We start from the raw sequence: 14,062 nt of genomic DNA, 5'->3' as shown, positions 1-14,062 counted from the left end.
AGGAAGACTAGAGCAATAGTATAAACAACATCACGATGATCTATGTGACTATAACAGTAAATACTAAATATTAAACATTATTGTAAGATCAACAGAACACAGTGTGCTTTGAGGTAGGAGCCAAAAAGGGTGTAGTTTGTGTGTGTGATCACCGGTGTGTACACCTGTGAGCATGGACGCGCTTGTTTTTTTTAAAAGGTTCCTTCATGTAATGATCTGCTAGAGGGTGTGGGGGGGCCACAGCCCCGTCCTGCAGGGCATGAAGCAGGTATGGAGGAGATCAAGACTCCAGACATCCAGAGGCCCCCAGAACACAAGAGACCAAGGAAGACCCACAGAGGGGCAGCCGCACCACTGTCCCAGAAAGAGCTGAGGAGAGTCCCAGATGAGGGCTCACTCAGCAGCCGCGGAGCAGAAGCCAGGGGGGGTTGCAGAGACGCGCCCGTGAGCTCCGCCGGCAGCCAGCTGTGCCTGAGTGACCGAGCCCCAGGCCCAGAGGTCGGTTGCACCCCACCTCCGAAGTGGCCCGAGCGAGCCCCAGGCTCCAGGCCCCGATAAGCAGCCACCAAGGAGTGAGCCGGTGTGTACCTGGACGCCCATCCCCGGACACAAAGAACCACCAACGCACCGATGTCTGAGGGAGTCCGCCACCGGATATGAACTTTTTTTAAGACAGTGAATCTTGAAACCAGAGAAAAAATAGAGAGTTTTAACTTGTTTATACAAAGCTAACTGAACCATGTGCTGCATCAACGTGATAATAAAATAATATTATTCACTTTGTTTCTGTCTAAATTTGAATTCTAATAAATATTTTAGCTTGAAATAAGTGAAAAAAATCTGCCAATGGAACAAGTGTTAGAAATGTTCTTCAATCAGCTCTTTTTACTCTCATTTCACAGCCACTACTTTTTACTTTTACTTGAGTAAAGAAGTTGAATTAGTACTTGCTGTATTTTTAACAGTAGTACTTCTACTTCAGTACAGACTGTATGTACCTCCCACCCGCTGCACACAGTCACTGAGTACAGACCGGCTGATTCCTGTAAAGGGAGAGGCAGGAAGAGGCGGAGCAACAGCTGAACAACAAGAAGCTCAACGTCATTTTGCAGAAGTGAAAGTGTGAGAGAGCAGCAGCAGAGCTGCAGTCGAGTCCTGTTTGTCTCTAAAAGAAGATTCACTGGAGTCCATCAGGTTCCTCTCAGCAACAGTGGTGAGTGCAGCTGATCACACTTCCTGCTTCTACACAAATCTTCACTCTGTTCACTTCATCAGGGTCTAGAGCGCCACCTCATTTCTCCATGGTGCCACTTAGGCTACGTCCACACTCGCCCGGATAGATTTGAAAACAGCGCTCCGCGTCCACACTAGTGTTTTCAGTCGTTTTCACAGAGTTGTGCGTCCACATTAAGACGGCTGAAAACGCTTACGTTCCAGTCCTGCGCATGCGTGAAACGCAAGACGATTCGACCGATCTCATTTCTGTCTGCCGCTTATTCACTTTCCAGCTGTTTGAAACGTCGCAGCAGAGGTGGAGGAAAAGCACCGAGTTTTAAAATGGACTAACAGTGAGGTGGAGTTGTTGCTGCGAGTAACACAAAAGTACAAAGTTGCAAAAGCGAGAGAGAATTAAAGAATTTGAAGAAAAGCTCTGTGGAGCATGTGCAGACTGATATTCATCTTTAATAGGACTGTCAAAACTGCTGCTGTATAATGCTCTCCACTATCTTTGTTTAATTGGTCACATGCCTGCATCACATGACTAACATGCATCATTGTTTTAGAAAGTCTCTGTTTTCACTGTTCACTGTGACACAAACGCACCGTCTCCAAATTATTTACTTTCCAGCTGTTTGAATCGTCGCAGCAGAGGTGAGCAGCGTGATAGGAGTGGATGTAGCTGTGGGTAATGAGAAAAGATGAAAAGAACGATTGATAACTTTTTCGTTAAGGCCGGTGCTCTGACACGGAGCCATCAACCTCTCAGTGTCTAACACTGGTCTGCAGACGGCATCAGATAATGAGCCACATTAGATGGACTCTGAGCCCACTGACAGTAAAAGGGTGAAGTGTAGACATTTGGAAGAGAGCGGCCTGACCAGTTTCTCTGACTATGATACTGTAAAGCTGACAACATGATGCATTTACTGTGGTGAGTGTGCAAAGACCATGGCAGGTGTTGTGCCAAGGTAGGGATCCCCAACAGGATCTGTTTCCCTGCGTCAGGAACATCGGCTGGGCAGGGAAAGCGGACCCAACGCACTCCGCCTCCATCACGACCAACTAGACGTGGAAGGAGTGATGTTTTAGTGACAACATGAAAGATGAGTGTGACCGTTCAGTTTGTGGGTTACAACAGAAAATGATACATTTATTGTTCTCGTGTGTTATCGGACGGGATCATTTTAACAAACCGAGGACATTTTCCTGATAATTATCTGTATCCTCCTGTAACTTTACTGTTTAAAGAGGTAAAACCTCCAACATTTCAGGATCAATAAGTCCTTATAAGACGTGTTTGTGAGCTAAAAATCAAGAATGTGGGATACTGTTTGTCTGTGTCAGCCAAACAACTTCACATCTTTGTAACGACTGTTAAAAAGATGTTCATCCTGTTGATCCTGTTCATCTGGACGCTGCACTGTACAGCAGACACGACGTTGTTCAGTTTGTGTTTCAGATGAACCAGTTTGTGTCTGAGTGTGTTGCTGGGTCTCCACCAGTTACTCTGACAACTGAAGGTTCAAGATTTTTATTTTGACATTTGCACACAGGACCAACAGTCCATGCACAGTGGAATACTTGTGCAGAGCTTTCCAAGTCAAATCACACTTTAACAATATAAAGACAGAAAAAGCAGAAGGATAGAAATGAAGTCCGGAGTAGGGTAGTCGTACTATTTTCTATATACAAAGAAAAAGAAGAAAATGTACAGAGAGTGTGTAGTTCTCTACCTCTTATCGCACTCACAGTGTTGCACATTTGTTCCACAGATCTGTTTCACAAGTCTGTTGTGAGTGTATTGCCCGATGGTCAGTGAACCGATGATACATTCAAAGTGAGCTTAAGTAGTGCTGTGTTATTTTAAGTGTTCAGTGTGTTTTTGTTTGCCGTCAGTCTGACAGTTGTGGGGAAGAAGCTGTTGAAGAATCGTGTTCTGTGTGTGATGCTGCTGTCCGCTCTGTTGTGTCTGAGATTGTATGTGCAGCTTTGTATGTGCAGGTCCATGGATGCAAGTGTTGTTCCCATAATCCTCTCTGCAGACTTTCTGACTCTGCAGAGCCTTCCTCTCTGTCTGTGTAGTGTTTCCATACCAGACAGTGATGCCTGCGGTGAGGATGCTGTCTATCAGTCCTCTGCAGGCCTGGGTGAGAGGGTGGTGGTTCATGCCAGCTTTCCTGAGCAGCCGAATGAAATAAAGCCTTTGCTGGGCTTTTTTCACAGTTGCTGTAGTGTTGAGAGTCCAGCTCAGGTCTGATGTAACCTGCAGTCCCAGGAATCTGTGGCTGTTTGCCCTCTCCACCTCCGTCCCTTTGACGATAAGAGGCTGCAGGGGAGGGAGTTCTTCCAAAAGTGCAGTATTCATTCCTTGGTCCGTGTTGAGGATGAGGTGAAGAAGCTTCTGTGATGAAAAGAAACTTAAAGAAGTCCAGACGCTTTTCTCTCCAAGCTCCTCAGACTACTGACGCTTGTTTCTCTCTTTGTAAAAATGAAATTTAAAGTGAATTTTGAATCAAATGTTTCTCTTCTTTCTCCCTCAGAGTGCAGACATGTCTGCTGCCAGCAATCTGCGATCTGAAGATCAGTTTCTGTGCTCCATCTGTCTGGATGTGTTCACTGATCCAGTCTCTACACCATGTGGACACAACTTCTGCAAAACCTGCATCAGTCAGCACTGGGACATGAATCAGAGCTGTCAGTGTCCCATGTGTAAAGAGACTTTCTACACTCGACCTCAGATGAGGGTCAACACCTTCATCTCTGAGATGGTTGCTCAGTTCAGACGTGAAGCTCAGCAGAAAGCCAGCAGCAGCAGCTCAGAGCAACAAGCTGCCAAACCAGGAGAAGTTCCCTGTGACGTCTGCACTGGAACCAGACTGAAGGCCCTGAAGTCCTGCCTGGTGTGTCAGACCTCCTACTGTCAGACTCACCTGGAGCCTCATCTGACACTGAAAGGTCTGAAAAGACATCAGCTGGTTGATGCTGTGGAGAACCTGGAAGGCAGGATGTGCACGAAGCACGATAAACTCCTGGAGCTGTTCTGTAAGACCGACCAGACATGTGTCTGCATGCTCTGCTCTGTTTTAGACCACAAGAACCACGAGTTTGTTCCTCTGAGAGAAGAATATGAAGGAAAGAAGGCAGAGCTGGAGAAGACAGAGGCTGAGATTCAGCAGATGATCCAGAAGAGACGACTGAAGATTCAGGAGATCACAGAGTCGGTGAAGATGAGTAAAGATGCTGCAGACAGACAGAAAGCAGAAGGTGTTCAGGTCCTCACGGCTCTGATGGAGTCTGTTGAGAGATGCCTGAAGGAGCTCATGAAGGAGATCGAAGACAAACAGGAAGCTACAGAGAAACAGGCTGAAGGTCTCATCAAAGATCTGGAACAGGAAATCTCTGAGCTGATGGAGAGAAGCTCTGAGGTGGAGCAGCTCTCACGCTCTGAAGACCACCTCCACCTCCTCCAAAGCTTCTCCTCCCTGAAAGCTGCTCCACCCAGCAAGGACTGGACAGAGGTCAGAGTTCATCCACCTACATATGAGGGGACTGTGGGGAGAGCTGTGGCTCAGCTCGAGGAGACAATCAGGAAACTCATGAAGAAGAAGCTGTTTGAGGCTGAGCTGAAGAGGGTGCAGCAGCATGAGGTGGATGTGACTCTGGATCCTGATACAGCTCATCCTAAACTCATCCTGTCTGATGATGGAAAACAAGTTTATCATAGTGATGTGAAGAAGAATCTTCCAGACAACCCAGAGAGATTTTCTAAGTATGTTTGTGTTTTAGGAGAGCAGAGTTTCTCTTCAGGCAGATTTTACTTTGAGGTTCAGGTTAAAGGAAAGACTGCGTGGACTTTAGGAGTGGCCACAGAGTCGATCAACAGGAAGGGAAAAATCACAGTGAGACCTCAGGATGGTTTCTGGACTGTGATGCTGAGAAATGGAAATGAGTACATAGCTGCTGCTTCCCCTTCAGTCCCCCTCTGTCTTCATCCTGGTCCTGAGAAGGTGGGGGTGTTTGTGGATTATGAGGAGGGTCTGGTCTCCTTTTATGATGTAGGTGCTGCAGCTCTGATCTACTCCTTTACTGGCTGCTCCTTCACTCACAAACTCCACCCATTCTTCTGTCCCAGTCCTAATCATGGAGGTAAAAACTCTGCACCTCTGATCATCTGTCCTGTCAATAACATTAATCTACCCCTGATTTCATTTGTAGATCCGCTTGATTTCTATTCTGATTCTGATTGAAGGGAACAAATGAACATATTGAGTGTAAATCCTCTACAGTCTCCATGTTTCTATAGAATCTGATCATCAGGACTCTGATTCACACTTTGATTCTCATGGAGTTTGATTTGAACAGAAGAAAAGTTGAATCAGGAAATGTTCCCACTGATGGAGACTCGAGCTGAAGAGCAAATATCAGAGAACAAATGTCCAAAAGCTTCATTTCCAATAAAGTTTGTTCAATGCTTTGAGTGAATCCAGACTCATGTGTGGCTGTTATACGGAGCATCAGAGTCCAGCTGAGTTATGTTGGATACAAACTGCTTATTTTGGCTCTGTGAGGAGTTTTGTTCACTGAAAACTGATGAGACGGATAATATTCAAAGAACTCTGTAGAGATTCATGCATCCATGTTCTCCACCTGCAGGTGTGGAGGAGAAAGGTGGAGCACAGACTGCTGCATCCTTCCAGTCACATCATTTTGATGATTATATTTGCATGTTGTGATGATTTGGGTTAAAGACAAACAGAGTTGAACGGCTGCAGTCACAGCATGAAGACGATGCTGAAGCTGAGCTGTCAGTGAACATGTTTCACTGTGATTTGATTTGAAGAATAGAAAGTGTGTGTGGCTGCTGACAGCTGCAGTCTCTGCTAGTCTGCATAACACACACACAACTTTCCCCCTGAGGCAACGATGCAGCAACAACACAAAGAACAGCTGCACACACACACACACACACACTGTTAAAGAACACTTTACTGTTTAAGGCAGAATTCCTCAGTAACAATGATTTGAGTCTACTGTGTCTACTGTGGTTTCCAACATACAATCTACTGAAACATGTTTTTCTTTCTGCCGTACAAACTATTTGATCACAACATCTTTGCTTTTTTCCTCCAATCGTTTATTCTGATTATTTTATTTAGTTTAACTAAGAAAAGCTTAAAATTTAACTCTTAACCTGATTTAAACGTTTAATTTCTCATTAACTCAGACTTTTAATTTATTTCCTTGTTTAATGTATTATTTCTTTATCCTTGTTTAAGTTTGGCCGATCCTTTCTGTGTAACCTGTGTTACGCCCCAGTCTAGGGGTACAGGAACGCAACACAAGTTTGAAAGAATTGCCCCGCCCTGGTCCCCAAAACCATACACAAAGGGAAACCAATTTCTTAGTGAATCGTGATTTATTTTTCTGCACTGCAAAAATGAAGCTCCGGGGTGAACAAAGGCCAAAATAACAAACAAAACAAGCTAAGTCAGGAGGAGGTGTTATCTACAACCCTATGTGAAATCAAATATCAAACAAAAGACAAGCGCTACACCTAACTCCCTAACTGAAATAAACAGGAGAAAACAGTGCAAGGAAAAACAATAAGGCAGCTCACCCCTTCTGTTGCAGTGCTATTTACAAGGCTATTTACAATGAAAACTAATGTACACACTATATACAAAACTCCAAAAAAGTCGCACAAAGTCACAGGCACAAAAGTCTCAGGTTTTGGAGGCCAGGGTCAGGTCTGCTGCTGTTGTCAGTGGCTGCCCCGGGACAACTGCTGGTGAGGGATTTGAATGAAGATCACATGGCCAGGGGACCAATCAGCAGCCGTCAGCTCATCCACTCCGGGACCTGCAAAGACTTAAAGGCACAGACAACAACAGCCACCAAAACAGATTATGGACAGGGCCATAACAGAAGCCATGACTCTGTGAGTTATGATTTGGATGCCAGCTCTGCTATTATAGAGCCTGACAATCTAAAACGATTCAGCTGGATTTATTGCTTACGCAGAATAGTACGAACATGGGGAATGACCCAGGTAAGGGGAGTTTCTGACCTGCCGCTATCAAATTTATAGGTGAACGTAACAAACAGAGAATGGAATGTTTGACTGATGTTGGTTTTTATCACAGGAATACAACATCACAATGCAACTGGAAGCAGGAGTTCGCTACTTTGACTTGAGGATCGCTCGCAAACATAATGACCACCATCCCACTAGGCTTTACTTTTACCATGGGCTGTACACAAGCACTGATGTTGAGGTAATAATAAGCATATTATGTAAAAGTACAAGACTATATATACCAAAGTACAAGACTAAAATATCAAATTTTTTGATATAAAAATAACTGAACTTTTAGCAGATTTTTTTTAACTTAAGAAGACCTTTACTAAGCTTTAGGCAAGACCTGTTTTAAAACTAGTTCAAGTTTTAAAATATGACCAAAGGTAAATAAACACAGGTGTTACTGATTTCCTTTATGAAGTGTCTGTTCTATTTTGGTAATTAGCCTTAGTTAATGTGATTTATAACACATGTGCTCACTTACTGTGTCATGAAGGAACCCTATAAAGAAGATTTCTTTTATCTAATGCCAGCTAATTTTCCCATTGAGTTCAGACTGTTCTCGGGGAAATACATGCCTGGACAGTGGCCCATCCTAAAGAAGTCATCATCCTGGCTTTTTCAAACTTCAATGGTTTTGAGAAAAACATTAAAGATAAACTTCACAACCATCTTATCGGCTTCATTAAGACCATGTTTGGAAGCACACTCGTCCCCCCGGTAGTGTACAGTTTTTCTTCTTTTTTAAAAAAATGTATTCATTTATTCTTAGATCAGTAGGTCAAATAAGTCTCATTGTTGAAGTACTTACTGTAACCTTTGCTTATAGTTTCAAAATAAGATATTCATTATCTTACAACAGGGCATCCCCACACTGCAGAACTGCTGGGACCAAGGCAAAAATGTCATAGTTTCATATGACTATCCAGCAAACTACCATCCTGAAATGTGGAAAAAAATAACATTACTACGCCAATAGCATGGACCGTGCACAAGTTAAATCAAAAATATCTGAAGCCTTGGGAAAGGAAAAGACTTCCAATTGTGAGTTTTCTCAACTATGCCATGTTATAAGTTATAGACAGCAAGACATTCATCTTTGGTGATCAAAAAACAATATTACTTGGGATGTAAATATCCAAAATAACATCTATTCAGAGAGAAAAAAGTTTTAAACAGCCAGGTTATACACAATATAATTTGAGATAATTACTAAGCTTCAACTTGTTCCCCACAGATTTCTTTGTATGTGGTTTGAACATGACTCTTCCAGCAGATCATAGGATACTCATCTACATCCTTCGTCTCTGCGACAGTTTCCCCAACGTTATTAGGAGGGTTAGCCTAAGCTCCTGAAATGGCTGAAGCAGCAATCAGGTGTGAACATCGTTGCCTCAGACTTGGCAACTCGCAAGGACTTTGTGTCAACAGTTGTTGAGCTCAATTCTGCACTAATGAAACCATAACTGAAAAAGTATTGTGTTTCTTTAGTTTGAATATGACGGTGTGTGTGTGTTTTATTCTTTAAACCATAGATAACTCATCGGTTCATTGAAAAGATATAAATATTGTACAGTTACTAGAGGCTTAAATATTTTGCTTGTACATAAGTATTGTATTGCTTTTTTAAATAAACAATAAATTGTTTTTAAATTTTTATTTAATGTGTCAAATACAAAAACAAACACATTTTGTGTTGTATAAATTCAAGACTAATAACAATTAATAAAATAAAAAATGTGTAGAAAAATAAGCATATGAACAGGGTGTAATATTAAATTATAAGCCACATACACAAGGAGGTAGGAAAAAAGTGCAGATATATATTTTATCTCACATATCCAATGCAATGCAAAGATGGTTTATAATATATTAGAATTTGTGTTTTATTTCCTTTAGGTAATGTAAAGATTTTATATTTAATTTAAATTCGTTTACGAAAATAACAAACTTGGGAGAAGACGTTACTGCACAGTTTGTCATTTTTATTTTGTATCACCAAAACAAATACATTATCTCCTGTGATCCCCACTCCTGCTTTGTTGTCGCGCCTCCATCTGTCAAGTGAGGGTATTGCAAAAAAAAGTGTTTACTCATGCCTGGAAGTTTTGACTGCTCTCTTCACAAACTAGCTAACGTTAGCTTGCTAAAGTGACGCACTTGGTGGATTAGGATGTTAAGAGTAGCATGGCGTCGGTCGGCGTCCAAACATAGCCGCGCGGGACCTACATGCGTGTTAACTGCAGCTTATTCGGGAGCGTATAGTCCACAGCAGAAATCACAGGGTGACTTAAGGTGTTTCAGACAAATTCCCCACCCACCAAGCGACAGGTCACCGCTCCTCCATCCCCGGGCGGCCTGCTACCTCAGGTAACGCTGCCTCAGCTAATGTGTAGCTAATGCTAGCTGTACGTAAACACTGCTTTGACATTTTACAGCAAGCATAGCGGGCTTAGCATAAAAGTCACGACCTGTTGTATTATGATACGGTTGTTGCTTGTGGCACAATAGCACTAACGAGTGTCGAACCACACCGTACTCCCATATAAAATCATTCATATTAATATGTCCCTAAGGCTAACTCGTGGCCAGAGACATTCCCCCGTAGGGGCAAACATTTGATTAAAATCATAATGCCACGCATTTCAATTCGGTGTAAGTACAAAGGCTGACAATATGTTTTGGTTTCTATTAACTGGTTAGCTTTTCTTGCTGGTTTCTTGGTAACTCATCGACCACCCTCCGCTAACGATGAAAATTCTAGCATTGTGCTTCTAAGTTACACGTGAAAAATCACGCACATATGTGCAGCTTTTCCACCCGAATTCAACAAAAATGACTCATAAAGTGAAAGCTGTTTGTTGACGTTTTCCGGGGTATGAACTTTTATTTTTTAGCTAAGTCATAATAAATTGGAGAATATTCAAATGGAATTCGCCACGGCTGCCAGTCTGGACTAACAGCTGCTTGACAGCTACTGCAGCTTTAATGAGCTGCTGAACAAGCTTGTACAGCCCCAGAAACGCTCAAGAATTGTAATTAGAAAAAATTAACCTATCAATATTAGTATATTATTTTATATATTCTTTTGTCGATATACTACACAGGGTATTGACAGTGTTTCTGTAAGGAACGGGTATGTATAGAGAAATTTGAACTGAATGTTGTAGCTGTATTTTTATCGTATTACTCAAGGGTAACACAATGACATCCTGGGGCTGGCTTAACATTGTGTAAGGTATTTAGTCACTGTATTTGGGCCCACACCGAGGCAGCAACATCAAGATTGCTCTGTTTTGCTAATAAGAATCAGGATCCACATTCATAAGCATCTTGTGTGTCCAGTCCATCTGTCTTCATGAGTATGGCGTCAGGGAGTGAAGGGCCATCATCCACTTCTCACAAACACTCCAACAGGTTAGCTAAGGAGAGGTCACCATACCTGCTACAACATGCGCACAACCCTGTCGACTGGTGAGTGCTTTTTAAACTTCAGATGGACATACTTTCTGAAAGCACGGCCAAATGCCACGTTTTGTTTTTCTTTTTTCCTTTTTTGGTCAGGTATCCATGGGGGAAGGATGCTTTTGACAAAGCAAAGAATGAAGACAAACCCATCTTTTTATCCGGTAAGAGTTAAAAAAAAATCTCCGAGACATAGATTACAGATATCTGGATCACTACATTAAGAATTTTCTTTTGCTTGACCTCCAGTGGGCTATTCCACATGCCATTGGTGCCATGTTATGGAGAGGGAGTCCTTCGAGGACGAGGAAATTGGCAAAATCCTTAGTGAAAACTTCATCTGCATCAAGCTAGACAGAGAAGAGAGGCCTGATGTGGATAAGGTCTACATGACCTTTGTGCAGGTTTGTATACATTTACATTTTCACATGAAAATCTCTTTCAGCTTCACTCTGCTAGTGCCCCTTTATAATTTTTGCCTGGGAATTATTTCCAGGCAACAAGTGGAGGTGGTGGTTGGCCTATGAGTGTGTGGTTGACTCCTGAACTTCGACCTTTCATTGGAGGCACCTACTTCCCTCCCAGAGACCGTGGAGGTAGACCTGGGTTCAAGACGGTCCTCACCAGAATCATAGATCAGGTAGTAAAACTTCAAGAATTAGGGAACATTATTATATCAGATTTCATGCATTGTTAGTGGGGATGAAAAAAAGTCGTTAAAGAGATTTAAATTATATTTTTGTTTGTTCTCTTTACCCTCCTGTGCTGTCTCTGTGGAAGTGTATGAATGACATAAAGTATGACTTGTGTTCTAAAGTGGCAGAATAATCGTCCTGCTTTGGAGTCCAGTGGGGAGAGGATCATTGAGGCCCTGAAAAAAGGCACAACCATCACTGCAAACGCAGGCCAAAGTCCTCCACTGGCTCCAGACGTGGCTAATCGCTGCTTCCAGCAGCTCGCCCATTCCTATGAGGAAGAGTATGGAGGCTTTAGAGACGCTCCAAAGTTCCCCTCACCAGGTCGACATGAGCCCAAGTGGTCAGCTCTGTAGCTTTAAGGCCTGTAGAAAATTCTTTATTTGACTACCTGACAGCAAGTCTTTTCCTGTTTCTCTCTCTTGCCTATGCATCTGTAGTGAATCTGATGTTCCTCATGTCCTATTGGACTGTGAATCGCTCCACATTGGAAGGGGTCGAGGCTCTCCAGATGGCCTTGCACACGCTTCGCATGATGGCACTGGGAGGCATCCATGACCACATTGCACAGGTATAAACAAACCAAACTAGTGTTGTAATTCAGGGTTTTTCTTTCTTGTTGTTGTTGTTTTTTTTTGTAACAGGATTATGAATGGCAAAGTATTGTAAAAAAATTGATATATGAATAAATATTAAACACAGAAAAACAAAATTCAAACCACCAGGTTGAGTGGTAAAGATTCATGAAAAATAGGGAGTAAATTAACTGTCAGAAAAATTTATAAATTAACCCTAAATTCTGGCTGACAGGGCAGATGCTTTTAGTTCAGCTGATGCTCAGCTGATACAGTTTGTGACACTGGCAGCTGTCATGTAGCTTGTCCCCACCATTTCTGCTGACTCTGCATGCTGCTTTGCAACCCAACTCTACCCTGGCTCAACCTTTTTCTAGCATAATTAATGCCACATCCAATGTCCTTGAGGCCTGCTCTGTTCTGTGAGGTCTGCAGCATAACGTACTATATACAAGTATCCATAACATAAAATATTAGAAGCCTCTCATGAAAAACATCCACAGGTCTCTTTCAATCCATTCCATTTTATGATCATTTTAAATTCACTAGTAGAAACTGGCATGTTTAAGTTTAGGTGTGTTTTAATAAAACGCTGTTTTTCCCACATCTGTCAGAACTCATCAAAAAAGCAAAGTCTTAAAAGGGCATTTGTGCTCGAACAGACAAGGATACCAAGACAACCTGGAAGTTTACCCAGAAAACCAAAATATGTTAGTGCTATTTTGTGCATGTGGTCAGTGATGCCCAACCCATCAAATCATACAGAATGCAGTGGCGAGTCATAGAGATGCATGACAGACTGAATCAAAACTGTAGGGGAAAGCTCTTAAAAAGGGCATTTTGTACGGTTAGGACATTTTATTCATCAAGTAACAAGAAAATTAAATAAAAAGTTGTCAGAATGTTGTCAGAAGTGGTGCTTCTCTAATGTGCAAGCCTGGTTTGTTCATGTCAGACACAAAAACACACAGATGTACTCTTGGTCTCTTTAATATAATCGTGTTTTTAGTTCAAGTCAGATATACTTATGTTGTAGTACTGATACTTTCAACTAATTTTAGTGAGTAAAATTAAGCAGCCTCCCTCTTTATGTCTCTTTATCTCAGGGTTTTCATCGTTACTCCACAGACTCCTCCTGGCATGTTCCTCACTTTGAGAAGATGTTGTACGACCAGGCTCAGCTGGCTGTTGCCTACATAACAGCTTCCCAGGTGTGTGCAATTGTCTCTGTGTGGCTGTTTGTGTATCTGACAGTGTAATTAGCTCTGATCTTTCTCTCTTGTCTGCATAATTAATGTTACCCCCCAACCTAAAATCTCCAGCATAAGAGATGGCAAACATTTACTTTGTTTCAGAGTCAAATCAAACACTCACAGTGACAACACATGTGCTGTTATTGTGAGGCTTATTGTTTGGGCAATGACCTACCAGAACATATTCTGTAATTTTACACATTTATTTCTTACAGTTTGAGCCCAAAGAGTTGTGATAACAGATTTCTTTCATCATCATTTATTTATTTATCTAGCACTTTAAAAACACACCTGGTAGACCAAAGTGCTGTACAATACTAATATGCACATAGTAATAAAACCAGACATAGCAAAAAATAATAATAATTAATTAATGCGGCAAATGCGCCATCTCTCACTTTATGACATCTGGGATAGGGTCAGGCGCCCTGTGACCCAGAATTGAATAAGAAATGGATGAATTTCTTAAACTACGCAGTAATTTTGATGATCACTATCAAGGGCAGCAGTGATTAAACATCTAGTCATCTCAAGTGGTTTCACACATCGCTAATATAGTACAGTAAAAAAAGTATTGTAGATGTAATGCTGGAATTTTTTTTGCTTCCTCAAAGTCTGTATCAACATAGGTCCTAAAAATCCAGGAGTGGTCAGACTGTACTTTGTAACTTTCATTTTATTTATTTAGCCCTCAGTCAAAATGACTGTACTCTACTGTTTTTAGTACATCACTTCAAACACTTGACAGTGTTTTTCACTGCAGTGGGCAGCACT

At 42.0% G+C, this 14,062-nt stretch overlaps 2 protein-coding genes and 1 pseudogene across 4 annotated transcripts in view; all 3 read left to right on the top strand.

The window, feature by feature from the left end:
- The first annotated feature begins 1,094 nt into the window (after positions 1-1,094).
- On the top strand, positions 1,095-5,703 carry LOC309703528 (E3 ubiquitin-protein ligase TRIM21-like). Of its 2 annotated transcripts, none has more exons than XM_082528433.1 (2): positions 1,095-1,213; positions 3,762-5,703. In XM_082528433.1, the coding sequence occupies exon 2, from the start codon at positions 3,771-3,773 to the stop codon at positions 5,466-5,468; it is 1,698 nt and encodes a 565-aa protein (XP_082384559.1). In that variant the 5' UTR covers positions 1,095-1,213; positions 3,762-3,770; the 3' UTR covers positions 5,469-5,703. The 2 variants fall into 2 exon arrangements, with proteins under 2 accessions (XP_082384559.1, XP_082384560.1); XM_082528434.1 differs by lacking the exon at positions 1,095-1,213 and adding an exon at positions 1,869-1,906.
- A 113-nt stretch (positions 5,704-5,816) lies between these two features.
- On the top strand, positions 5,817-8,905 carry LOC309703622 (PI-PLC X domain-containing protein 1-like; annotated as a pseudogene). The gene is made up of 5 exons (XR_014280836.1): positions 5,817-7,270; positions 7,365-7,496; positions 7,856-8,020; positions 8,163-8,344; positions 8,538-8,905. The product of XR_014280836.1 is annotated as a PI-PLC X domain-containing protein 1-like (transcript).
- A 560-nt stretch (positions 8,906-9,465) lies between these two features.
- LOC309703502 (spermatogenesis-associated protein 20-like) overlaps positions 9,466-14,062 on the top strand; it is a 57,017-nt gene continuing 52,420 nt past the window's right edge. The window contains exons 1-8 of the mRNA XM_082528387.1: positions 9,466-9,670; positions 10,646-10,774; positions 10,865-10,929; positions 11,015-11,169; positions 11,262-11,405; positions 11,583-11,784; positions 11,901-12,031; positions 13,142-13,246. Coding sequence (XP_082384513.1) covers positions 9,474-9,670; positions 10,646-10,774; positions 10,865-10,929; positions 11,015-11,169; positions 11,262-11,405; positions 11,583-11,784; positions 11,901-12,031; positions 13,142-13,246 — 1,128 coding nt within the window. The 5' untranslated portion in view covers positions 9,466-9,473. The remainder of the gene's footprint in view (positions 9,671-10,645; positions 10,775-10,864; positions 10,930-11,014; positions 11,170-11,261; positions 11,406-11,582; positions 11,785-11,900; positions 12,032-13,141; positions 13,247-14,062) is intronic.

The sequence above is a fragment of the Aulonocara stuartgranti genome (assembly GCF_965226115.1).
Source record: "Aulonocara stuartgranti genome assembly, chromosome: 3".
Taxonomy (NCBI): domain Eukaryota; kingdom Metazoa; phylum Chordata; class Actinopteri; order Cichliformes; family Cichlidae; genus Aulonocara; species Aulonocara stuartgranti.
The sequence above is the reverse complement of the archived record's forward strand: the minus strand, read 5'-3'. Positions and strand labels throughout refer to the sequence as shown.

Coding starts and splice junctions, on each gene's coding strand:
- LOC309703528 (XM_082528433.1), top strand. CDS start 3,771: ATGTCTGCTGCCAGCAATCTGCGATCTGAAGATCAGTTTCTGTGCTCC.